The sequence below is a fragment of the Oryzias latipes genome, chromosome 23 (genome assembly GCF_053564925.1).
Source record: "Oryzias latipes strain Hd-rR chromosome 23, Olatipes_Hd-rR_3.1".
Taxonomy (NCBI): domain Eukaryota; kingdom Metazoa; phylum Chordata; class Actinopteri; order Beloniformes; family Adrianichthyidae; genus Oryzias; species Oryzias latipes.
This window is the reverse complement of record NC_136259.1, coordinates 21,370,335-21,394,322: the sequence shown is the minus strand read 5'-3', so window position 1 is coordinate 21,394,322 and position 23,988 is coordinate 21,370,335. Positions and strand designations below refer to the sequence as shown.

The following is a 23,988-nucleotide window of genomic DNA, read 5'->3' as shown; positions in this document are numbered from 1 at the left end:
GCTCCGAGCGCTGTCTCCCGGGGTCCGTGAGACCCCGTACAGAATTGGAAGGAAACACAGGCTCCGCGCGCTGTCTTGCACGGTCCGTGAGACCCCGAACAGAATTGGAACCAAACTGTGGCTCCGAGCGCTGTCTCGCGGGGTCCGTGAGACCCCGTACAGAGTTGGAACGAAACACAGGCTCCGCGCGCTGTCTCGCGGGGTCCGTGAGACCCCGTACAGAGTTGGAACGAAACACAGGCTCCGAGCGCTGTCTCCCCGGGTCCGTGAGACCCCGTACAGAATTGGAACGAAACACAGGCTCCGCGCGCTGTTTGCACGGTCCGTTAGACCCCGAACAGAAGTGGAACGAAACACAGGCTCCGCGCGCTGTCTCGCGGGGTCCGTGAGACCCCGTACAGAATTGGAGCGAAACACAGGCACCTCGCGCTGTCTCGCACGGTCCCAGCGACCCCGTCTCGATTTGGAACCAAACAGTTGCACCTCGCGCTGTCTCGCGTGGTCCGTGAGACCCCGTACAGAATTGGAACCAAACAGTGGCACCTCGCGCTGTCTCGCGGGGTCCGTGAGACCCCGTACAGATATGGAACGAAACACAGGCTCCGCGCGCTGTCTCGCGGGGTCCGTGAGACCCCGTACAGAGTTGGAACGAAACACAGGCTCCGCGCGCTGTCTAGCGGGGTCCGTGAGACCCCGTACAGAGTTGGAACGAAACACAGGCTCCGACCGCTGTCTCCCGGGGTCCGTGAGACCCCGTACAGAATTGGAACGAAACACAGGCTCCGCGCGCTGTTTGCACGGTCCGTTAGACCCCGAACAGAAGTGGAACGAAACACAGGCTCCGCGCGCTGTCTCGCGGGGTCCGTGAGACCCCGTACAGAATTGGAGCGAAACACAGGCACCTCGCGCTGTCTCGCACGGTCCCAGCGACCCCGTCTCGATTTGGAACCAAACAGTTGCACCTCGCGCTGTCTCGCGTGGTCCGTGAGACCCCGTACAGAATTGGAACCAAACAGTGGCACCTCGCGCTGTCTCGCGGGGTCCGTGAGACCCCGTACAGATATGGAACGAAACACAGGCTCCGCGCGCTGTCTCGCGGGGTCCGTGAGACCCCGTACAGAGTTGGAACGAAACACAGGCTCCGCGCGCTGTCTAGCGGGGTCCGTGAGACCCCGTACAGAGTTGGAACGAAACACAGGCTCCGACCGCTGTCTCCCGGGGTCCGTGAGACCCCGTACAGAATTGGAACGAAACACAGGCTCCGCGCGCTGTTTGCACGGTCCGTTAGACCCCGAACAGAAGTGGAACGAAACACAGGCTCCGCGCGCTGTCTCGCGGGGTCCGTGAGACCCCGTACAGAATTGGAGCGAAACACAGGCACCTCGCGCTGTCTCGCACGGTCCCAGCGACCCCGTCTCGATTTGGAACCAAACAGTTGCACCTCGCGCTGTCTCGCGTGGTCCGTGAGACCCCGTACAGAATTGGAACCAAACAGTGGCACCTCGCGCTGTCTCGCGGGGTCCGTGAGACCCCGTACAGATATGGAACGAAACACAGGCTCCGCGCGCTGTCTCGCGGGGTCCGTGAGACCCCGTACAGAGTTGGAACGAAACACAGGCTCCGCGCGCTGTCTAGCGGGGTCCGTGAGACCCCGTACAGAGTTGGAACGAAACACAGGCTCCGACCGCTGTCTCCCGGGGTCCGTGAGACCCCGTACAGAATTGGAACGAAACACAGGCTCCGCGCGCTGTTTGCACGGTCCGTTAGACCCCGAACAGAAGTGGAACGAAACACAGGCTCCGCGCGCTGTCTCGCGGGGTCCGTGAGACCCCGTACAGAATTGGAGCGAAACACAGGCACCTCGCGCTGTCTCGCACGGTCCCAGCGACCCCGTCTCGATTTGGAACCAAACAGTTGCACCTCGCACTGTCTCGCGTGGTCCGTGAGACCCCGTACAGAATTGGAACCAAACAGAGGCACCTCGCGCTGTCTCGCGGGGTCCGTGAGACCCCGTACAGATATGGAACGAAACAGAGGCTCCGCGCGCTGTCTCGCGGGGTCCGTGAGACCCCGTACAGAGTTGGAACGAAACACAGGCTCCGCGCGCTGTCTCGCGGGGTCCGTGAGACCCCGTACAGAGTTGGAACGAAACACAGGCTCCGAGCGCTGTCTCCCGGGGTCCGTGAGACCCCGTACAGAGTTGGAACGAAACACTGGCTCCGCGCGCTGTCTCGCGGGGTCCGTGAGACCCCGTACAGAGTTGGAACGAAACACAGGCTCCGAGCGCTGTCTCCCGGGGTCCGTGAGACCCCGTACAGAGTTGGAAGGAAACACAGGCTCCGAGCGCTGTCTCGCGGGGTCCGTGAGACCCCGTACAGAATTGGAACGAAACACAGGCTCCGCGCGCTGTCTAACACGGTCCGTGAGACCCCGAACATAAGTGGAACGAAACACAGGCTCCGCGCGCTGTCTAGCGGGGTCCGTGAGACCCCGTACAGAATTGGAACGAAACACAGGCTCCGCGCGCTGTCTCGTGGGGTCCGTGAGACCCCGTACAGAATTGGAACGAAACACAGGCTCCGCGCACTGTGGCTCCGAGCGCTGTCTCGCACGGTCCGTGAGACCCCGAACAGAATTGGAACGAAACACAGGCTCCGCGCGCTGTCTCGCACGGTCCCAGCGACCCCATCTCGATTTGGACCCAAACCGTGGCACCTCGCGCTGTCTCGCAGGGTCCGTGAGACCCCGTACAGAGTTGGAACCAAACTGTGGCTCCGCGCGCTGTCTCGCGGGGTCCGTGAGACCCCGTACAGAATTGGAACGAAACACAGGCTCCGCGCGCTGTCTCGGGGGTCCGTGAGACCCCGTACAGAATTGGAACGAAACACAGGCTCCGCGCGCTGTCTCGCGGGGTCCCAGCGACCCCGTACCGATTTGGAACCAAACAGTGGCACCTCGCGCTGTCTCGCGGGGTCCGTGAGACCCCGTACAGAGTTGGAACCATCAGTTTTTCTTTGAAAGCTCAAACACGAACCTGTTTCTGTAGATCCATGACATGTGGGTTACAGTGGGCCACAGGCTGGTTTACCTTCTCCCTTTGCTGCGGATCAGCAGCACCAGTGTTGCTGGCTTGTGACTGTGGGGCAAGTAAGATTAACTGAATATCAAAAAAAAATAAGTTGTTTCAAAGAAGTTGGATTTGACGAACATCCCACGTTGACCAACCTCAGAGTTCTTCATTGTTTTGGTCCTCGCCTCGTAGTTTAGCATGTCAAACGGGTCGAGCCACTCACCGTTGACTGTCTGTCCGGAATTGGACAGAACCAGACTGCAGGACAGCAAAAACAACCAGAGCATCTTCTCTGGAGACCAAATTGGTTTGAACTAACTAGCTAGTAACGGAAGAAGAAAACTATGGAAGCCGAAATTGCTTCCGGTTATTTTTTTTTAAAAAAAAAAGCAGCAGAAAACCATTTAGGTTTGTTCATTTGTTTCTCTTGACCTTTCTTGATTACATAAAAAAAAAGAAACGTAAACACAAACAGTACACTTCGAAAAGCCTCAAGGGTGATGTAGAAAAGTGAATGCTAAAGAAAAAAAAAAAAAATACTTGGGGTCAATCGCACCCCATGAGCCAGCGGGTGGAAGGGAACCGGAAAAGCGAGACCCCCGGTGGTGGGCCATGAGAGAAGAGTGAATGCTAAAGAAAAAAAAAAAACTTGGGGTCAATCGCACCCCATGAGCCAGCGGGCGAAAGGGTTACCGGTAAAGCGAGACCCCAGGTGGTGGGCCATGAGAGAAGAGTGAATGCTAAAGAAAAAAAAAAAAACTTGGGGTCAATCGCACCCCATGAGCCAGCGCCAATCCCCTCAGTGGCCACACAAAAAAAAAAAAAAAAAACTTGGGGTCAATCGAACCCCACGAACCAGCGGGAGGAAGGTGGTTGCTAAAAAAGTGGCGCCCCTGGTGGCTGAGGGCAATAAAAGAGAATGGGGTATTAGTGACCCCTAGAGGCAGGGTATAGAAATGAACGGTGGAAAACAAGACCCCTGGTGGTCGGGGGGTATAACTAAAATGGAGAAATGGCGGCCTCTGCTGGACGGGGACAAAAAAGAAAAGGGGGGTTTGGCGCCCTCTACCAGTCGGGGATATAGAGGGTGCCTGAAACGTACAAAAAATTTTTTTCAGGAACTCGACCCTCTTCGATTGCGGGAGGGTGTACGGGGGTGTACCTGTCTGGGGTCAATACCAAAGGGGGGTATGCGTTTTTAAAATGACCCCCCCTCCTTACTTTTTTTTTAATCCATGCTTTTCTTTCCCCCTAAGACAGCACAAGGGTTAATCGATTGTGATTTTTTTATACTTCCTTTTTTTTTAGAATTCAGAATTTTTAAACAAAATGGAAAGCAAAAAAAACGTGTTTTATGCCGATTTATATATTAAAGCCCCACTCAGATAATCTTTTTATGTATTTTTAAAATGTCTCCAGTTACCTTTTTAATTATGATTATGCTGCTTTTTGCCTAAATTAAAAAAACCTGTCTGTTTCTGGGACGTAGTTTCAGCAGTTGTTCATCAGAACTTTGCCTCTGAGCTTTGGGCAGGACAGTTGGTGCAGAGTAAGCCCGCCCTCACTTCCCATCATCCATTTCATTGCACGCTCTATCGCTAGCCTACAGCCCCTCACAACCCCAAACTAAAATTACTGGTGCAATAAAAACGGCGAGCAATATTGAAGCTATGCAATCGCACAGTTTAGAGCCAGATTCCAGCTCAGACGAGGAAAACAAAGACGTACTTGGATCTAGTCGTCTACATGTGGATGCATCGCATTGGAGCGGAGCAGGAAGCTTGTGGTTGGCTGATTGTAGCTTCAATGTCATGACTCGCTTTGTTTTACAACACTATAAGTAAAGAAATACAATAGCTTAATTTTCTAGAAATATGTCTTTGTTTATCTGAAAAATCCTGCAAGAACATGTTAAAAACACCAAAAACACAATTTTCATCAAAGGCGTAATTTAAGAGAATTCCTGGAAAACCTTCCACCTAAACAGAAAAAGTCTCTCTTTATAGTTAATAAAAAATGTGATTAAATTTTTAAATAAACTGCGTGGAAGAATCACACAGTGTGAACAGACCTGGCCTGTGTGGATTTTGAAAGACCCACTTTTAGTTCTGCTGCAGTGAGGGAACACAAAATCAGAAACCCACTTTGTAAAACTGCTGGACCGGATCTCAGGCTAATTGCCCATTTAGGCCTCTAAATGCTCGTGACTTGTAGCTTCATGGTTTTAAGAGTAAAGAATGGGAGAAAACAATGTGATGCACATGTGAAAGAGTTAAGAAAAAAAGAAGAGAAATCTGGAACATAATTCCAAATGTAATGTCTTTTAATTTACCATGCGACTTGTTCGCTGTGGCGACCCCTGATGGGAGAAGCCGAAAGTGGAAGAAGAATGTCTTTTGTTTGGCAGTAAAAGTCCTTTTATTGGTTTACATTAACAAGGTATATATCACCAGTAGTGTTTACAGCTTTTTTTTTAGTTTTTTTTTAGTTTTTTTTTTAACATAGAAACCCCCAAAACTGTCTTTTGTGTAGAAAACCCCGGCATTAAATATGCAACAGAGCACTTTTGTTGTGATCATCATTTTTGAGTCTTGACTTCTTCTTTTTTGGGGCGATCTGAGAGTGGGTTGGATGCACTCCTCACTCAATCAAACATCACGCTCGAGCACTCTGCCATAACCTGTCAATTCTCTTTGTGATTAAAACTGTTGCAAAACGATTAAAGCCCATGAAACATCAGTTTGATGACGGTACCAGCACAAAAATTGCTGTTTTTATTGACAATTTCCAGACTTGTTTTACAAAACGACCCTTCACCTTCACCACACATTTGAAACTTGCCAAAGTGGCTTTCCGACTTTCAAAGAGCATTTCCGCCTTCACGTGTAAAGGAAGGCCGGGAGTCTTTATGTGTTTGTTTACATCTGGAAAAGCTGCTCTCCTACAATATCATATAGGTGCGCATCTGTGTGTGAAGGTTAATTAATTCCCAGGATGGAAGCCCAGACACATAAACAGCCTCTTCATGGTAATGGGGTTTGTTATTGGGAGATTCAAGCTGCCAGAAATTGTACCTTGCATGCAAAGAGCTCAGCTGGTTGCCAGGGGTGATGTTTCCATGACGGCAGTAAGGAGGATGACTTTTCTGTCCTTGTTTACCTTGAGGGTGATGATCTATAAGAATGGAGTTTTTTGTTGTTGTTGTCAAATTCAAGCTTTAATGTCAAATCCAAATACAGCAAACCGTCACAGCTTGTTGACGTCTTTATTTTCCATTTTGTTTTGCATCCATTAAAGAAAAAAAAAGTTTCAAAATGCAACTTTGATGGTTGCATTTTACACCATTACACCAATAAAACCTGTGCAGTTTTTTGTGATGGAAACACATCGGGGTTCCCTGTTAACGGATCGGTCACATGGGTGGGTTCTCATACGTTTTTTGGAAGCCTCCCTCAGTTTTTTGGCAGGAGGAAAGCTGAGGGAGGCTTTGACCGCCGGACTCCATTCTTCTGGACACATTTAAGAAAGGCGCTAAATTCCGATGTGTTTTCACACTGGGATGTTTAAGATGCCCTCAGCATGTAGGGAGGAGAATTAGATAAAACAACAATAATAATGTTCACCGATCGTACAAATACAAACAATAATGATAACTGAGTAAAAAGGCCTGAGATGTTGCACCTTGCTCCAAAAAACAACAACAAAAAGAAAAAGACAGGGACTTTACATATGGGCTTGGATAGGCTTGAGGATAAATTCTGGAATGAGGACGCCACCTTATGGAAGTGAAAATGTGTGCTTTTTTCATTCCAGTACAATGAGATTTAAATAACACATTAAATGACGTGTGCATAGTCTCTCAAAGCTTAAATTAAACAAACAGCTTAATATGGAAACAAAATCTCATCAAAAGGTTGATTGATTGGCATTAAATAGACCCTGAATCAGGGGTCTGCAACCTGAGCTTTATTTAACCCTACATTGGGGCTCTCTGGTTAAAGAAAAATAAGTTGTTTTTAATTTGAAATAGTAACCGGAAAGTAAGGAAAAATTAACTCAAACTTTTTATTAATTCATTCATAAGCATTTAAAGGACACTTGAAGGACAGTACGTATCACTCCACGAGGTTCCTGACTACAGTACCCATAATTCTCTTCCAGTTTACTAAAGTCGTGCTCAGACACTTCAAAAAAATTTAAACCGCCATTAATCACAGAAAATCAGTTTGATATTAAGCTCAACAACCACAATTCATACTTAGGCCCTGAAGAAAGTGTTGTTGGGTTCTCCAGCATTAAAACTGCGTAACACAAGTTTTTTATTTAAATTACAGGCTGTACGTAGATTTTAACACATCGTTTAAAATGATATCCTTAGTTTTGGTTAAAATAGGCAAACCATGTCCTGTGCCTGTAATTGATTTAGTTTAAGCTATCATAACAAAAAAAGAAGGCAAACAAACAAGCAAATCCTTAAATATATGTATCCATATTAAAAATGTGGGATTGTTAGGCAAAAAAGTTTTTGTAGATCTACTCAAAATTCAGATAATTGTCCTTTGTTTTATTACCAGACAAGAAAATCTTTGAACTGAATGATCTAAAGCCATATTGTGGCAGTTAAACCTATAATTTATGCTACATGGTTTGCAAAATAAAAATAAATGGAACATTTTTGTAAAAACTTACATTACAAAATATCAGTATTATTCGAAAATAAAAATGTGTTTTTTAAGCTTTATTTACGGTTCTCAGCTTAGAGGAAGACAATTCAAAAGAAAACATGGTTTCTGATGAAGAAGACCAGTCGGACGCAGAAGATTCCTGGAGTTTGGAACATTTTGATCTGATTTCTGTGGCTAAAACCTCTTTTTCTTTGGGTGTAATGTAAGCAAGAGCTCACAAATAACGTAATCCGTGGTCCAAACATTTGAATCATATCATTTGAGTCTGGTCCCATTTGAATTCCAGCATCGACAACAGCTAATGAGAGGGCAGGAATTTTAACAAGCGGAGCTTCAGCTGATGAAGTGGAGCTGACGTCCGCGTGGGGGTCAGTCGAGGGAGATCAGAAAATCAACTCGTCAAGCTGCAGCTGTCGGTTCTCGTTGGTTTCTCACGCTGCACTGAGCTGTTTGTTTTCTTGTGTTGGATTTTGCAAAATCCGCTGCAGAAATGAACGGCATGAACTTGTGAACGCAAGAAACCAGCTTGTGATGAGAAAAAGTCAAAGTTTGTGACAAAATGTGGACGTTTTTGCAGCCTGTGCAGCCTGTGCAGCTGCTTCTACAACTCACTGACCTTTTACCCCAAGACTCAAACCCTTCAGCTGTATCCACATACAGCACGTGTTCTCGGGCCTTTTTCAGGAAAGTGTCAGGACTCTAAACTGCTGTGATTACATGCTGAAGTTGGAAGAGTGCTGGCTTTGTTCCCCAGAGGTAGGGAGGGAGGGGGCCAAAGAGGGGAGAAAAACAAGCAGGGAAAAGGAGTTCAGGGGGGCCAGAGTTGTTTCATTCCAGCACTGCCTGATCCGCCAAGCCGCAAGGAAATGCAAGAGACGCAGGAGAACCCAAAGGAGAAGAAGGATGAGGATGCTGTGTGCCTTCGCAGGGAGATCGGACTGCTGCCTGCAGTGTCCTTCATCGTTGGCACCGTGGTGGGCAGCGGCATCTTCATCGCTCCTAAGGGGGTTTTGATGAACAGTGGTAGCGTGGGGTTGTCCCTCTTGGTGTGGGCACTGTGTGGCGTCCTCTCATTGTTTGGTAAGAAGTCCAACCTTTCCCTTTGTATACTACCTTATCACATGTTTTATAGAAAATCTAGTTTTGGATTTGTATATTTTTCCATTGGCAATATTTTTGGATCCATTTCACTAGTAATATTTACTCTTTCTGATCCTTTACCTTTTTTTGTTTGTTTATATTGCACGCCTGGAAATTGGTCATATGTGAATATGACGTATTTAACCCTTGTGCTATCCTAGGCACTTTACCATTGGGAGTTGGGTCATGGACCAACATGTCCATGGACTACATGAAATCTTTCCACCTTTATCCACCTTTGTCATGGTAGGGATAACACGTCAAAGTAAGGGTGGGGTCATCTAAGATAGCACAAGGGTTACGATGTATCACGAATGAACCACATTAAAACCACGTAGGAAGCACGACTGAACCACGCAAAGAACAGATAAATCCAAGTAGAAGATGAACCGTGCGTGATTGTTGCGCTGTTTCCGTGCAATTCAGTGGTGATTTGTGCGTCAATTACATAATTTTACCGTGATATGTGCGCCGCACAAGCGATAAAAAAGTTATAGATCGCGTTAGACACAAGTGGAACAGTCGTGAAAAACCACATATTTGTGTTTGCATCTTTAAGAAATAACGCACAATTGCGTGAGATTTACGTAACAATTGCATGCAAAATACGCGTAAACTCTGTAACTCAGAACCGACCAAATATTTTGAACGGCTCAAAACTGAATTCACGTAAAGAGCCGAAACCCTCGACGGACATCTGCGCACTTTGATGAATGACGAACGCAAGAAGGCTGAGTAAAAACTTTAAAACACTAAAGATGAGGGTGAATTTCTAACACATTAACAACAAGGTTATTGAAACACAGATCCATCCTTTCATGAACACAACAAAACCCTTTCATCAGCCAATTAAAACACTCTAAAATAAAAGGTTAAGGGAGAGTTATGGAAATACGGAAAACTCCGACCCCGAGATCCTATTTCTTGTGCATAAATAAATGCTAAATACTAAGATAATAAAGATTAAGAACATTAGGATAGATCTCCTTGTGATGGATGTGCAGGGTGAACCCTGCCTCCACCTGTCAGTAGATGGGATAGGCTCCAGCATTCCAGTGACCCTGAACATGAATAAATAGGTTTTGAAGACAAATAAATAAATAAAACATCCTTTTTAATCGACATCCTATTTTTAAAAAGCTGGTAATATCTGTGTTTTATTGAGGTTTAAATACTCAAGTAAAATACTTGAACTTACATGCCGTATGGAGGAAAAGCAGTGATGTTTGAGAGGCTGATGTCACAGAAACATCATTCCAACACAGTTTTATTGCATTGCTGTACTCTGCAGGGGCCCTATGCTACGCCGAGCTGGGCACCACTTTTACCAAATCTGGGGGCCACTACACGTATCTTCTGGAAACACTGGGGCCCCTTCCTGCTTTTCTACGGCTCTGGGTTGAGTTCTTATTCATCAGGTGAAGATCAATACGACTTCATTGTAGTTTTAGTAAACATTGAGTCAAAGCATTCAGATTTTTCCTGCACACCTCCCCCCTCTAGGCCAGCTGTTGCTTCCTATGTGTCCCTGGCTTTTGGACGTTATGTGGTGGAGCCGTTCTTCGCACCCTGTGTTGCCCCCGAGGGGCTGATAAAACTCGTCGGTATCCTCGGAGTGAGTGAGTGATCTTTTGCTTTGGGTTCTGACTGTAGCACTCATCTTTCTCCACTTTGTGAAAAAGACAAACACAAGAGTTAGGGGTAAGATCAGGAGTTTTGGCAGTTGGCAGATTTTAAAGTGTTGTAAAGTGATTCTTCCCACATAAAAAACATTCTTCCTCATAACAGTCATCCCGAGCTCTTAAAATGGCGTAAATCCCTCAAGTGCTCTTCATTTAACATACCAAATGTACACTCCACCCATGTGATTTGTTTTGCTTAGGGGAAACCCCCATCTCTTTCAAAAATGTTGAACTCTCTGGTTCAACCCTGATCCTCAAGCTCTACCACTGTACTCGCCTTACCTGCAGCAGATTACCTGGATCAGGTACATTCCTGGAATCACCTGATCATCAGCGATGAGGAAGACAGAAACAGCTGGGAAACAAGCAGAGGGGGTGGGGCTCAAAGGCGTGGAAAGGCAGTTTAGGTTCACAAAAAAGCACTCAGGAAACATATTTTTATGCTTACATAAGACCATTCACTACGTAAGCGTGCACATTTTGGTGAGTTTTTAAGTATGTGGCGGTGGTAAAGTTTGCTCAAAGATGCAAAAAGAAAGGAGAACGGCGAAAAACATTCTGGTCCTTGCATTCCAGGACTGCTGCGGTACCTAAATATGACTAGAAAACCTCAGATCTGAGACACCTTGACAGGAAAGTTCTTCATTTGTATCACACAACATTGAAGAAATCCAGTTACAACAACAGTGCTTGTTTGTTTTTGTAGCTTTTGTTGTGGCAGTGAACTGCTGGAGTGTGAACTTGGCGTCCCGCACTCAGGTCACTCTGACCTTCGTCAAGATGTTCGCTCTGGTCCTGATCATCGTCCCTGGTGTCATCGCGTTATTCAAAGGTCGGTAGATATTGATTCTGAGCTGATTTTTTGCCTCTTAAACATCAGATTTTCTGTTTTTTATTTTATTCTTTGCAGGAAAGACAGAGAACTTCCAGAATGGCTTTGAGGTAGACCTCATAACTCTGGATAGGTTACCCCTTGCCTTTTATAACGGTCTATATGCTTATGGAGGATGGTAAGCTTTCACGCTGCAGCTCGAGGATTTGTACCTTTTTGAGCTCTCACACCAATGTTTGGGTTTTTCCACCAGGTTTTATCTGAACTTCATCACTGAAGAAGTCATAAATCCAAACAGGTACTCCCCATCAGTTGGTACACTGATCAACCTTTTGACACCAGAGATGTCACAGGCGACCGGTAGATAGAACAATCTAAATCTATGACCATTTGTGCGATTACAGCAGCCCTGGATTCAGCCAGCCCTACTATGGGGTGCAGGTGTTGGGGGTGACAAGTGAGAAAGTTTCGGGTGTCATATTCCTCCAAGTCCCTAAATCATCAGTTATTATCTTTCCTTTCTTTTTGTGTTTGTTTATTTGTTCATTCCTTCACCCTTACTTTTATTTAAAAATCTTTTTTGTTTGTTTGTTTGTGGGTACTTTTTATTTCTTGAATTAATTTAGGATATTCATGGACTATAACATTTGGGGGGAGAGTCACAGCATTTGGAGGGGTATTGACCCCCCCTTGCCCATACCTATATCCGGCCACGGATCAGAGTAAATCCGCTGATTCTGATGTAGAGAAAGTGGCTTTTCATATTGGCTTTGTGTCATTGTGCAACACTTTATGTTACGGCCGTGTCACACAGCAACTACATACATTTTATACACATTTTCCACGTATAAAAATGTTAGTCTTTCATGATTCACGTGTGTATGTAATTCTTAAGTGTTTCTTGCGTTCGTCATTAGTTGATGTGTGCAGATGTCCATCGAGGGTTTCGGCTGTGTTTTATACGCAATTATTACATAAATCTTATGCACTTGTGTGTGATTTTTGCAAGATGCATGTGCAAAATTGTGGTTTCCCACAAACGTTGTACACGTATGTCTAACCGACTTTTCATACATGTGCTACCGATGTATAACCTTTGTGTGCACGGAGCACGTACAACAAATTTCAGGCCAGATTTGGCCTTTATGTTGATTTACATGTTCTTTGCATGGTTTATTTGTACTTCTTCTGTGGCTTTAGTAATATGAAGTGTTGCGTAACACTTTACGTGGATGGCATAATCATTTCATGGCTAAAAAAGTATTGCATACCAGTGCAAAAATGCTTTTCTCTGCTTTAGAATCATTGACTGTATGAATATGTATGAATATGAATGAATATAAGAACTGGACTGACGTGGATGTGACTTCATAGAAAATGGCTCCAATGAAATGAAGTCAATTAAGTCGCCATTTTTATTTGCAATACGGATGCAGACATGTTTGAGTCAGAAGCAGTGATTGGTTTGAGTCGATGTTTCTATGGCAACCACTCTCGCTAATCAGGAGTTAGCTTGTTGGAAGGCCACACCCCTGCCACTTGACAGAGGGCTCTGGAGAAACTGTCAATCAAAAGTCTTGAATGTTCATCGTGAGACCACCTACTTTTATTAAGGTATCGGATTGGTCAGTATATGACTCGAATTACTTAAACTACAGAAAAAATAAAAACATGTCAAAGAAAAAAAAGAGGGTATCAGATAGAGAAGGGTTATACCGATGATTAGAATGACTCAGTAATTGCTGTTTATTTCTCTATAGAAATTTTAGAAGTTTATGGGCACTTCCTGTTTGGAATGTTCGGGGGGAGGGGTCACTCGGTCCAGTTCTTGTATACAGTCAATGATTTCCAGTTTTTTCACTGCTTGCATCAGAAACATCCCACTGGCAATAATCTGCTCCATGGTAACCGTGACGATCTTCTATGTGCTGGTTAACGTGGCTTACTACACCATGATGACCCCCGGCGAGCTGCTAATGTCGGACGCTGTAGCTGTGGTCAGTATGAACAGGACATCTGATGAGAATGGGATGGGGGGGGGGGGGGGTCTGAGTTCATAAATGACTGATGTGATCTGATATTGTTCCGCCTGCAGACGTTTGCCAATCGTGCTCTTCAGGGTGTGGCCTCTGCAATCCCCATTCTCGTGGCTTTGTCCTGCCTCGGAGCGCTAAACGGAGGCTTTTTCGGATCCCCCAGGTAGCCTGAGGACACGGTGGTCATTACTGCCACCGTTTGTGGGCGTGGTTTGCTGACAGGCGGGGCTCTCTGCTGCAGGATGCTGTTCGTGGGGGCCAGAGAGGGCCACTGGCCGCCCATCTTTTCCATGATTCACATTCGCCGACGCACACCTTTACCTGCCGTGCTGCTGCTGGTAACACAAAAACACCTCAAAAAGTCATCTAATGAAATCCATAAACAATAAGAACAAATATATGTGAAAAACACCATCTTAGTGTCATTTTGGGATTATAATATAAGATCCCTTCTAAAACCTTTGAGTTTTAAACAAATACATTGATATTTTTTGGTTTTTAGAAAAATCCGTACGTTCTGATGAAAAGTATGACAAATATAACTCCAGCAGTGTGTGAATAAGTTGGATGTTTGCCTCCAGTATCCCCTGGTGGTCTTCATGTTAATCAGCGGAGAGATCTACCAGCTTATCAACTTCGCCTCTTTTTCACGCTGGTTCTTCATCGCCTTGGCGACCCTGGGGATGCTCATCCATCGATACCGCTTCCCCCTTCTGCCGAGGCCTTTCAAGGTGAGCTCTGGAACCAGGAGAGGAAGATGCTGAAGCTGAGTGGTGGTGGTGGTGGGACGTTACCGCTTTCCTTTTGGGATGCATTTTTACAGCTCACATCCTCCATGAGGCTTATCTATGAACCTGAGAATGTTTTACTCCTTTGTTCTAATGTTATTTCCATAAATGCAAACAGAACATTTGTGTAAACATGCAGTTTATCATCAGCTGAAAAATCCTGAATAATTAAGTTTTTACAGAAGAGTTTTAGTTTTGACCAGAAAAAGCAAAAATACAGAAAAAAAGAAATATTAGAAAAGTACAATTTGTGCCACTAATGTGAGAGCCAAAGTCTGGACATTTCTTAAATTGCAAACAAAATGATCAGTTTCAAAAACAATTTTTTCTAAGTTGCAAATGAAAATATCAAATGTGTGCTTTCAACATTTTATTCTTTGCTTTCAAAATGTTTTTTGGGAGACAAAAATAATATTTTCTACCCATCGTTGAATTTCCTCCTCAGCTCAAATGTAGCTGTAATATTTCCTAAGTACGTCCTGGAATTGTTTTTTTAAAACTCAAAACACAAAATTGTGGTTTTATGTAAACATGCTGGCATTAAAAAACAAACTTTTTTATTGTTTATTGTATAATATACATATTTAAATTACTAAGTTAAGGTAAAAGTTTAAAAAGTCCCTTTTTGGAGGTTTGTAGCTGCTGAAAATGACTTAAAATTCCACTTTTTTTTGCTCTCACACCAGAGGAAACATGCTCCTAGTATTTTGTGGAAATTGGTCTTTTCCGTTTAAACAAACAGGCCTGCAGGATATAAAAACTGTAGTAATGGAATTGGAATAAACATGATTTTTTTTCATATTTTAGAGGTAAAACCTTTTTAAGTGAGCCAATTTAAACTGTCAGGACATTTTTTTTCTTTCACAGAGAGTGATTGTTGAGATAAAATGCTAAATTTTGAGTCAAATGAAGCATTTTTTAAAATAAATTATGTGAAACAAGTCACTGAAACAGAAGAAGTGGATGAAGAAAATGACAGGAACTGGTTTTAGAAGCAGTGTCCTCGTGTGCTCAAAGGTTCCCTTGATCATCGCCGTGACCTTCACCGTGGTCTGCTTCTTCATCGTGGGCCTGTCTTTGTACTCGGACCCCTGGAACACGGGAAGGAGCTGTGCTCTCACTTTGACCGGAGTTCCGGTTTATTACTTGACCGTCCAGCGTTTCCATCTGCCGCACAGATGGAGGCACTTCTTCAGTAAGTTCCTCAAACAGCTGTCAGCAAACGCTGTCCTTTCTGAAATGTTCCCGCTTTGGGAAACGGTTGAATGATTCAGACTTTGCTATATTTCCAGATAAATGCTGCAAGAAACTTCAAATCCTCCTGGAAGTGGCTCAACAGGAAGTCCAGACGTATTGAAGAACTCCAGAAAAGCGTTTTCCTCCAACAGAACCTCAGGTTTATAACTTCTTCTGCTGGAAATCTTTGAAGGGATGAAACTGAAGGACATATCGGTTACCATAGATTCATAAATGAAGCATCTTAGGAGCCAATTCCTCACTCAGAAGTTCTGGATTTACAGAAAAACTACTTAGTTCCACTCCAATCATCTTCTGAGCCGTTTTCAAAGTGTTCCCAGTGGTCTTTTAATTAGGATTCTGTAGTTCTTAAAGACATAGTTTCTGCTGAGCAACAGGAGTTCATGAGAACTCGCCTCTGAGTTGTGGAGCGACCCCACTTCCCGTCACCCATCTGTTTAAGTTCTTTCCTGCTAGCTTACAGCTGTTCCCACCCCCCCAAAACTTAACATTACTGGTGCGACAAAATGGGGAGCAAGTCTATCAAATCTAGAAATGCGATCGTTATTAACCAGTTTTTTTGTCAGCTCCTGGTTCCCTTCAATTTAAGTAAAAAAAATAGCTCAGAAATGCAATTTTGAGCTTCATTTGTCTCAAAATATAATCCGAAAATGCCACAAAGACATGTTAAAGACAGCATTTTCATCAGAGAGCATCTTTCCCATAGACTTATGAGGAACCAATAATGACTGTTTCTGATCAAAACCATCGAAAAATCCTTTAAATCAGTCAGATTGGAGATTAGAAGCTTTAGTTTCTATAAATAAAGACACAAACAGGACTTAAAGTTTTCTTTTATAAGGAACAAAGACAAGTATTGCAGTTAAATAAAACATGAGTTCTCTGAAAGCACCAGTAAGATCAGACCAGAAAACTTTCCTCCAATCATACTCTGCCACTGTCAGACTGTTGCTGTTTGTGCAGTGGTTGATAAAAATTATTGATAGAAATGCAGACGGCTCCTGCCTGCGTTCATACAAAGTGCAGATGTTTGGAAGCAGAAGAATTCTTGTCAAACTAGAACGGATGAAAGTTACAGTTTCTGTGTTTCTATGGCTGTTTGTCACTTTTCCTTTTTAGTCTAAACTGGTTCCCAAAACCCAAACAGCCAAAAAAAAACAACTTTTTAACACTACATTAAATATTCAAATGTGCAAATAATCATTTATAAAAACAAACATTTTTCTATGCTCAATGCCTCCTAGAGACCCACAACTGCGGCGCTTCCATGGATGATGGCGGCGAGGCGGGAGAGATTTCACGCTGGAGCTACAGAGCCAGAAGGGGGGGGCCATGGCGGCGACCTGCTCACTCGAAGTGAAGTCTGCCAGAGCAGATGCCGCAGACAGGAACAGTAACAGACTCTGGACCGGAACTAGAAGGACCCGCCCGCGTTTTCTAACTCCGCCCTTTTTCGTAACGATTGATAACAAATGATCAGGCAGAAATAAATATGGATCCTATAGATCTTTAAGACGAGCCGTCTGTCATGGAAGGTCCTTCGATCTGCATCTGCTGTATCAGCGTCTCTCACCTTTAGTGTTTCAGAAGCCCCGCCCCTCAAAAACGGGCCTACTTCAGCTGGTTGATGAAGTCAGACAGGCTGATGTTGGCCGTGCCGAGCTCCTCGTCCTCCAGGCCGGAGAAGTTGATGTCCACCAGGATCTTGCTCAGGCTGTCGTTCAGGAGATCGAGCATCAGGCCTTCTGTAAGAGAGCGGTTGGCCGGCGTGGCGGTACCGCCGCCGCCACCGCCACCGCCGCCCTGCAGCAGCTCTCTGGAGCAGCTGCTGCGGAGGCGTCCGATGGGAGACTCCGCAGCTTCGGCTCTGGACGCACCGCAATGGAGCAGCTCTCTGGGCGAGCTGAACAGGGGAACGTCTTTGAAGGGTGTGCTGCTGAAGCTGTAGGTGGTGTAGTCCTGTACGGGGGTGAGGGCGGGGCCGCCCGGCGTCCGGATGGGGCTGACGTCCAGCAGGTTCCCTTTCCCCACTGGGGTCACCTTCCACGGCTCCAGCACCACCGTGGGAGAGGGCTTGCTTGGAGTGGAGGAGGTCAGATGGATGCTTCCTTTAATGGGGGTCTTGAAGGAGTAGTCCCGGTCGGGGCTGTCCTGCTTCCGCCGGGGTTCCTCCGGCTCAACATCCCGGGAGTCCTGGAACATCGAAGCATCGGATGTGACGCCGGAGTCCAGGAAGGAGCTGTCGGGGCAGAGGAGGACGGGCTCCTCGTGGGAGGAGTTCACCAGGCACTGCTTCCGCCGCGAGCTGCTGCAGCGTCTCTTCTGAGGCCCTTTTGGGGTCTCACACTTCAGAGGAACACAGACCGGCTCCTCCTTCATCTCCACCTTCACGTCTGTCACCGGAGGAGACACAGCCAGAGGAGGAGGAGGAGGAGGAGGAGCAGCGTCGCTTTGAGTCACCTGCCGAAGAGACGACGAGACAAGCAGATCACTTCCAAACCTCAAGACAACTTTAATGTCCAAAAATGGATTCAAACATGAGGAAATTTTCATTCGGTCAAATGATGCAGAATAAAGATAATTCATTTCCAAACCGTTTGTTAAAAAAGACGGAGAATTTCAACACAGAAAAGTTCAAAAAAGGTCAAATATTTCTAAAAACGCTGAGGCAGCTATCAAGATTAATAAGAGGATACGTGAACATAATTTTGAATTTGAATTTTTGATTAAAAAAATGGTCAGAATTTGTTTAAGAACGACTAAACATATGATTGTAAGAATAGTTAAAAGAGGTAGTTAGAAAAGGACTTTAAACTTCGTCTAGTTGCATAGAAAGCCTAAATTGAAAAAGCTGAGAATGTCTAAAGGATTGCAAATGATCTTAACTTATATTATTGATATTTGGCGATTTGTGGCTTAAATGCCAACATTTTGGTTTTTATTTCATTTAAAATGTGGGGACTTTTCTTTCTCTACGGTGGTTTTTCAGAATATGTGGTTGATCACAGAAAAGCTGTTCTTGCTTGAATTGTTATTAAAATCCAAAATGATGACCTTTGGGGAAATGCGGACTCTCTTGGCTGCCTGGGAGGTGCCGACTCTCTGCTGGGGGCAGGTGAAGGAGGGCAGGTACACCGGGGGGGCCACGGGGAGCTGGATGGGGACCAGGTAGGACTCGGTTCGAGGTAGGAGGGGCTTCATCCTCCTCTCTGAACACAGAAATCAGCATCAAAACCCATCTGGAAACAGGACTTCCAACTGTGGAGCGGACGCTCACCAGAGGCCAACGCGATCTTTCTTCCATCGGGGACGGTCTTCTTCTGAGACTGGAGAGAAACAAAAAAAAATGTAGATTCGAATTGATTCATAAAGTTTAACTTTCAGACGACACATTCTGGATGAAGAGAATCCACTGCTTCCTTTTCATTTTCTGCCCCTGCTGTACTGAGTGGACAATGGCAAAGAAACAACACAGCTTTCAAAGCAAACCTGCAAGAATAAATAAACTTACGATGCTCAAATGTCCACATAAAGCTAACTTCAAAGACATTAAAGGTTATTAAAGGTAAACAGGTTGAAGAAACACTTAAGCTTCTGTCCCTTTCAGCTTCCTGCTTGCAAAGTTCTGTTAGACTGAAGATGCCGTCTTACTTGGTTGGGAAATAAAAGCATTGGAACAGGAACTGGAGCAGTCACTGGATCACATCCAGGCTTTAAAAGGTGAAAAACACAGCAAAACATTAAAGGAAACTGTTAGACGTGTCTGCAAACCACTGAAAAACGCCGCCGTGCTCACCTTGTATACCTGATCTAGAGTGAGGCATCGGTTGGCCTCAGGCCGGATGGTCCAGAAGGAAACTTTCCCATCGGGCGCCGTCTCGCGAACAAACATGTCGTGCAGAGAAAGGTTGTGGCGGATTGAATTCTGCAAATGGGAATTTCAGAACAGATATAAACGCTTGGATCAAAAAAATGGGAGCCTTGAATAAACAAAAGTCTGGATTTTTTTTTACCTTCCATCCGGGTTTGGCCACCTGTCTGTAATACGGAAAATGGTCCTCGATCCAAGTGTAGATCTCTTTCAGGGTCATCCTCCGGTTTTTCCTGCTGTTGATGGCGAACTGGATCATGGCCATGTAGGAATACGGCGGCCTCCCTGACAGGGGCTGCTGGCAAGGTTTCGTTTCTGGAGGTACGCTGGCTGCCTATGATCAAAAGAAAAAACGCGAATGAGGGTGAATTTCAGCCGTGAAAATGACTGCAAGAACACGGAAGACAAACTCGAGAAATTCTTTTCTGGAAGATGTGGCTTCAGGTTGAAACACATACAGACAGTATGTAACGGGAACGCTGTCCCCTCCCTCAGACGAGAGAACTTGTGGCCAGCTTAGAATATTTTCTACGTCACAAATGAGCTCTTTTTTCAGTCTGCTCCTGATTCACAACAATTTGAATGAGGATATACTCAGAAATGCAATTGTAAGCTTAATTTTCCCTATATATGTCCTCTAGCTTCAGAAAATTGAGACAATAACATGGTAAAAACTATTTTTTTTATCGGAGTGGGTCTTTAAGCAGTCTTCGGGTTTCTTTCTGTTCGGGTACTGCGGAGCTGAACAGCAGCTTCAAAACGGTCAAAAATATTAAAAAGGAAATTATTACACCTCACCATTTACTGATCTAAAGATGCAAAAATTGACGGTTAATTTAGCATTAACAAAAAAAAACACAACTATAGAATTTCCCCTAAGATGGAAAAGGACAAATCACAAAAGGAAGTGACTATTTGCATGAAATTAGAGTGTCAGGGTTAAAATATGTGCATGAATTTCCATCAGATTTTGAATGTAAACACATTCAAAAAAGATCAGCCATCAGAGAATATATAGCAATATCTACAGTGAATAAAGCAAATCCTGTTGATATGCATCTATATCATTAATACATACATACAAATATATGGGTAAAATCAAAGCCTTTGTAATCTATACATAGTAATAAACATCATAATTGAGCTACTTAAGTCACAAATATACAAAGTTAGCATCTATTTATGGAGCATTGCAATAAATGTTCTTGTAAATTATGTCATGCAACACTATTTAAATCACCATTCAAGCATATATAATTCATCAAAGTTTCAGTTCAGATGGTGGGTAATAGTATCTATTTTTCTCTCACAAAAAACTTACGTTTTGTCAAAATCTTCAGCAAAGAGCAGCTTTAGAATAAAATGAAAACGTGTGACTAAACCTCACAAATGGTGAAAAATCACAGCATGGTGACATTTTCCTCAGGCAGACGGGTTACTGTTCAATTTTAGGAAACGTGCCACAACATTGCCTCAGACTTGTGTTCCTGTCACACAAGAATCTGTTTGCACACTGGCAGCAAAAGTCACAACCGTGTGGAAGGAAAAAAAAAGACAAACAGCTGACCTGAGCAGTCTGAGACACGGGAGCCTGGTTCTCCTTGCCTTGTATTTGCTTTGCAGGCTCTGACTCTAGAGCACATGTGTTCATTTTGCCCAGCCACTGGATGTTGGTGAGGCTGTCATCCAAAGGGCCGCTATTCCCATCTTTACTCACTGAAAAAAAATTATATATATATATTGAAGCAGGTATTTCAGTTAAATGTAGCATTTCTGACATAAAATTTTAAACTCTGTGCAAATTCCTTACAGGGTTTAATGCCAGTCACATCAAGGGATGTGTGAGTGCTTTCTTTTGTTGCTGGTTCTTGAGATGGGATTTGTGTGGAAACAGCATCTCCTCCAGAAGTAGCAGTCTCACAGAAAGATCCGGCTTGATCCTGATTGCCATTGTCACTCAGGAGAATAAACTTGCTCGGACCCTGAACTCCGCTGTCTTTGCCTTTAGCGGCGAGGACACTAATTACACTCTGAACGTCTGTAGCTTTGGGAATGACCACAACCTGAGTGTCTGACAGGGATGGGTGGCCTATAAAGCGGACCCCGTCTGGGAAGCACGAACTGTCGCTGGAATTTGACGGCTCTTTGGAGCCACCGGACTGCCTGGATGGGTCTGCTGGGGTGGGTTCCTTTTGTTGAAAAGGTAACTTGCGCCTTTTGAGGATCAGGGGTCTCCTTGGGCTCCGTCTCATGGTTCAAATCATCCAAAGGGCCTTAGGTGTTCAATGGAAATCTGTGGGGAGGGGGAAAAGGTCTTGAGCTACAGTTATGGCTCAAAAAGTACTCAGAAGTTAAACACCTTATCAATACATTACGTTACAACGTTTAAATACTGACTTTAACGATAACCCCGAACTAGTGAGCCTGAAAACAACATACCTGCTAATAGAATACGAAGTAATCGGTCAAAAATGATGTTTCAATCCTATGATATCGTCTTCAAACTTAAAGAAACCCGATTATTGCTGTCTGTTTGCTGCAAAAGTCCCAACAGTCCCTCGCTCGAAAGTGAAGATTTTATTCGGTTCCCTTGGCGACATGCCAGTCGTTATAATTTTCAGTTGATGATAGGTTTAATTTCAATAACGTCTATCTAGTGGATATTCAGTGCAACATATATTTACATGTTAACACAATGCAATCAATAAAACAAAAAATAAATTCAAAAAATAACATGCGCCTAGCCAATGTCCCGATTAGCGTATAGTTTCCTTTATTTACAGCTAGGCTAAGCTAGCTATGCTAAAGCTGTTTGACGATGGAGGAAACAAGTGGAAAAATGAAGCCAGACCTTCACATTACTGAATTACTGCAGCGTTTCATTCAATTCCAGGCTTGGTTCGGCTTTCAATTCCACTTGTCGGATCAAAGAAAACATTTAAAATATTCACAAAACCGACGTATTTAGTAGTAATTAGATACAAAAAGTCAATCCATAAACAGTTTTGAATTTTGGCGCTGTGGGCGCTGCCCCGACTGTCACTTTGATCACATGGTAACAATGGACCAATAGTAAACGCAGAAAAAAACACTGGGCGGCTCAATAGGTGGCGCTGTGGGCCGCAGCTCGAGATGGCCAGCCGCTAACCCGAAGAAGACAAAGAAAAAATCCGGGAAATTAAAAGTAACAACAACACGGACAAGCTAAGATAAAAAGGTCTGAATGAACCGAAAAATAAGGGAACGTTTTTATTCCGTATTCCGTACATGGACACATAATCACGGAAAAAGCACAATATGGTAAGTAAAGAACGCGTTTCAAAAGTAAACACTTGAATGCGAATATGTAAACAGCCTCGATCTACGACTAAAGCTATGTGTATTGTTAACAAGATTACTCGATCGGATTTGTCTCTTGTTTGTTTTGAACAGATGCTTAAGATTGATTTAAATTGATGCCCCGGAAAGCGGCAAAGACAGACAAGCCTGCACTGCAATTCCTGGAGCGACCTGTGAGTGGCGCCAGACTTCAAAATGTGCCTGAAGTCAGAGCTGCTCTCAATCCCAGAGAGTTTTTCTCCAAGACACACAGCTCTTCAGCTCTCAGTTCCTGGGTAAAAGTCTTTTAAATATATAAAAATATATAAAACATTACAAATATAGATTTAGTTGATTAGATAACTGGCAAAAAAGTCTACTTAACTATAAATTTCCCAACCTTTCAGGTTCAACCCCAGTTTGACATCTCAGCTACACCTCCATTTAGACGAGGAAGAAGAAATTGTCAGTCCGTCACAAGGATTCTTGACACGTGCAACGAGCTGTCCAGGAAACACAAAGTGTGCAAATACCCATCGTTATTATTTCTTAGGGCGGAGAGAGACAAGTCCCATAATCCAAGTGGACAGCGCACAAAGAAAGCGGCAGAGGTGACGTCAATGCCTGAAGATCAACCACAGGGATCATGTCAAAGCAATAGGACAGTTTTACCTGCACCTAAGAGACGAAGAAATCCTCAAAAATCTTTAAACAGAGCTCCATCTCACAGTGAATATTTGCACCAACCTGAAAATCAGTTAATAGAGGTAACGGAGGAAAGCAGAACTCCACCCGGTGGGTGTAGTAGCCCTAGACTTGGCAATGTTGACCCGCCTCCTGAAGTGGACACTCCAACAATGAAGCAGAACAGTTGCCCCATGTCTCCCCCTGTTTGTTCACTGCTGGCTGATCCCTCCTCCCCGCAGTGTCATCTTCATCCTAATGTTTTGGTCTCCGACACACCAGAGAGGGACTATGGGGTGAAGGTGACGTGGAGGAGGAGAAAGGGATTGATGATCATATTAAAGGAAAGGGGCCTCCTCGATTAGTCACTTAAGTTTATTCTATCATAAATCTTTTAATTTTTGTAAAAAATCCTTTTTCATTTCTCTTGCACACCCAAATAATATTATTTTTTCCTGATGTTGCCTGACAAGAATCAAATGAAAAATAAATGAATTTGACATCTGATTAATAATTATTTATTTTTCTAAGTTTTGAACACATATTAGAAATTTAAGTCATACTGGATGGTCATTTGAAGCCCATTTCGTTTTAGAGAAAACCTTTTATTGTTCCCACCTTTTCC

At 44.3% G+C, this 23,988-nt stretch overlaps 4 protein-coding genes across 14 annotated transcripts in view; 2 read left to right on the top strand and 2 right to left on the bottom strand.

Moving 5' to 3' along the window:
• The window catches only part of LOC144989535 (uncharacterized), a 32,846-nt gene extending 29,107 nt beyond the window's left edge, over window positions 1-3,739 (bottom strand). The window contains exons 1-2 of the mRNA XM_078942155.1: window positions 3,226-3,739; window positions 3,035-3,136 (exon numbers count right to left, since the gene is read on the bottom strand). Coding sequence (XP_078798281.1) covers window positions 3,035-3,136; window positions 3,226-3,357 — 234 coding nt within the window. The 5' untranslated portion in view covers window positions 3,358-3,739. The remainder of the gene's footprint in view (window positions 1-3,034; window positions 3,137-3,225) is intronic.
• Window positions 3,740-8,535: 4,796 nt separating this feature from the next.
• si:ch73-352p4.8 (cystine/glutamate transporter) lies at window positions 8,536-17,008 on the top strand. Of its 3 annotated transcripts, none has more exons than XM_078941968.1 (13): window positions 8,536-8,835; window positions 10,187-10,313; window positions 10,399-10,514; window positions 11,284-11,409; window positions 11,458-11,587; window positions 11,663-11,707; window positions 13,283-13,406; window positions 13,505-13,608; window positions 13,687-13,783; window positions 14,027-14,176; window positions 15,251-15,428; window positions 15,526-15,629; window positions 16,735-17,008. In XM_078941968.1, the coding sequence occupies exons 1-12, from the start codon at window positions 8,622-8,624 to the stop codon at window positions 15,588-15,590; spliced, it is 1,476 nt and encodes a 491-aa protein (XP_078798094.1). In that variant the 5' UTR covers window positions 8,536-8,621; the 3' UTR covers window positions 15,591-15,629; window positions 16,735-17,008. The 3 variants fall into 3 exon arrangements, with proteins under 3 accessions (XP_078798094.1, XP_078798095.1, XP_078798096.1); XM_078941969.1 differs by having other exon boundaries at window positions 8,538-8,835; window positions 11,488-11,587; XM_078941970.1 differs by lacking the exons at window positions 15,251-15,428; window positions 15,526-15,629 and having other exon boundaries at window positions 8,539-8,835.
• On the bottom strand, window positions 16,308-23,610 carry foxm1 (forkhead box M1). Of its 9 annotated transcripts, none has more exons than XM_078941453.1 (9): window positions 23,472-23,610; window positions 21,172-21,654; window positions 20,929-21,077; window positions 19,504-19,695; window positions 19,287-19,415; window positions 19,142-19,201; window positions 18,768-18,816; window positions 18,545-18,699; window positions 16,308-17,950 (listed from the first exon to the last, which is right to left on the bottom strand). In XM_078941453.1, exons 2-9 carry the CDS (start codon window positions 21,611-21,613, stop codon window positions 17,102-17,104), a joined length of 2,025 nt encoding a protein of 674 aa, XP_078797579.1. In that variant the 5' UTR covers window positions 21,614-21,654; window positions 23,472-23,610; the 3' UTR covers window positions 16,308-17,101. The 9 variants fall into 9 exon arrangements, with proteins under 9 accessions (XP_078797579.1, XP_011489548.1, XP_020569643.1 ...); XM_011491246.4 differs by lacking the exon at window positions 23,472-23,610 and adding an exon at window positions 21,801-22,507; XM_020713984.3 differs by lacking the exon at window positions 23,472-23,610 and adding an exon at window positions 21,801-22,507 and having other exon boundaries at window positions 19,296-19,415.
• rhno1 (RAD9-HUS1-RAD1 interacting nuclear orphan 1) lies at window positions 22,520-23,870 on the top strand. The gene is made up of 3 exons (XM_004083198.5): window positions 22,520-22,661; window positions 22,794-22,975; window positions 23,087-23,870. Exons 2-3 carry the CDS (start codon window positions 22,817-22,819, stop codon window positions 23,726-23,728), a joined length of 801 nt encoding a protein of 266 aa, XP_004083246.1. The 5' UTR covers window positions 22,520-22,661; window positions 22,794-22,816; the 3' UTR covers window positions 23,729-23,870.
• The last annotated feature ends 118 nt before the right edge of the window (window positions 23,871-23,988 follow it).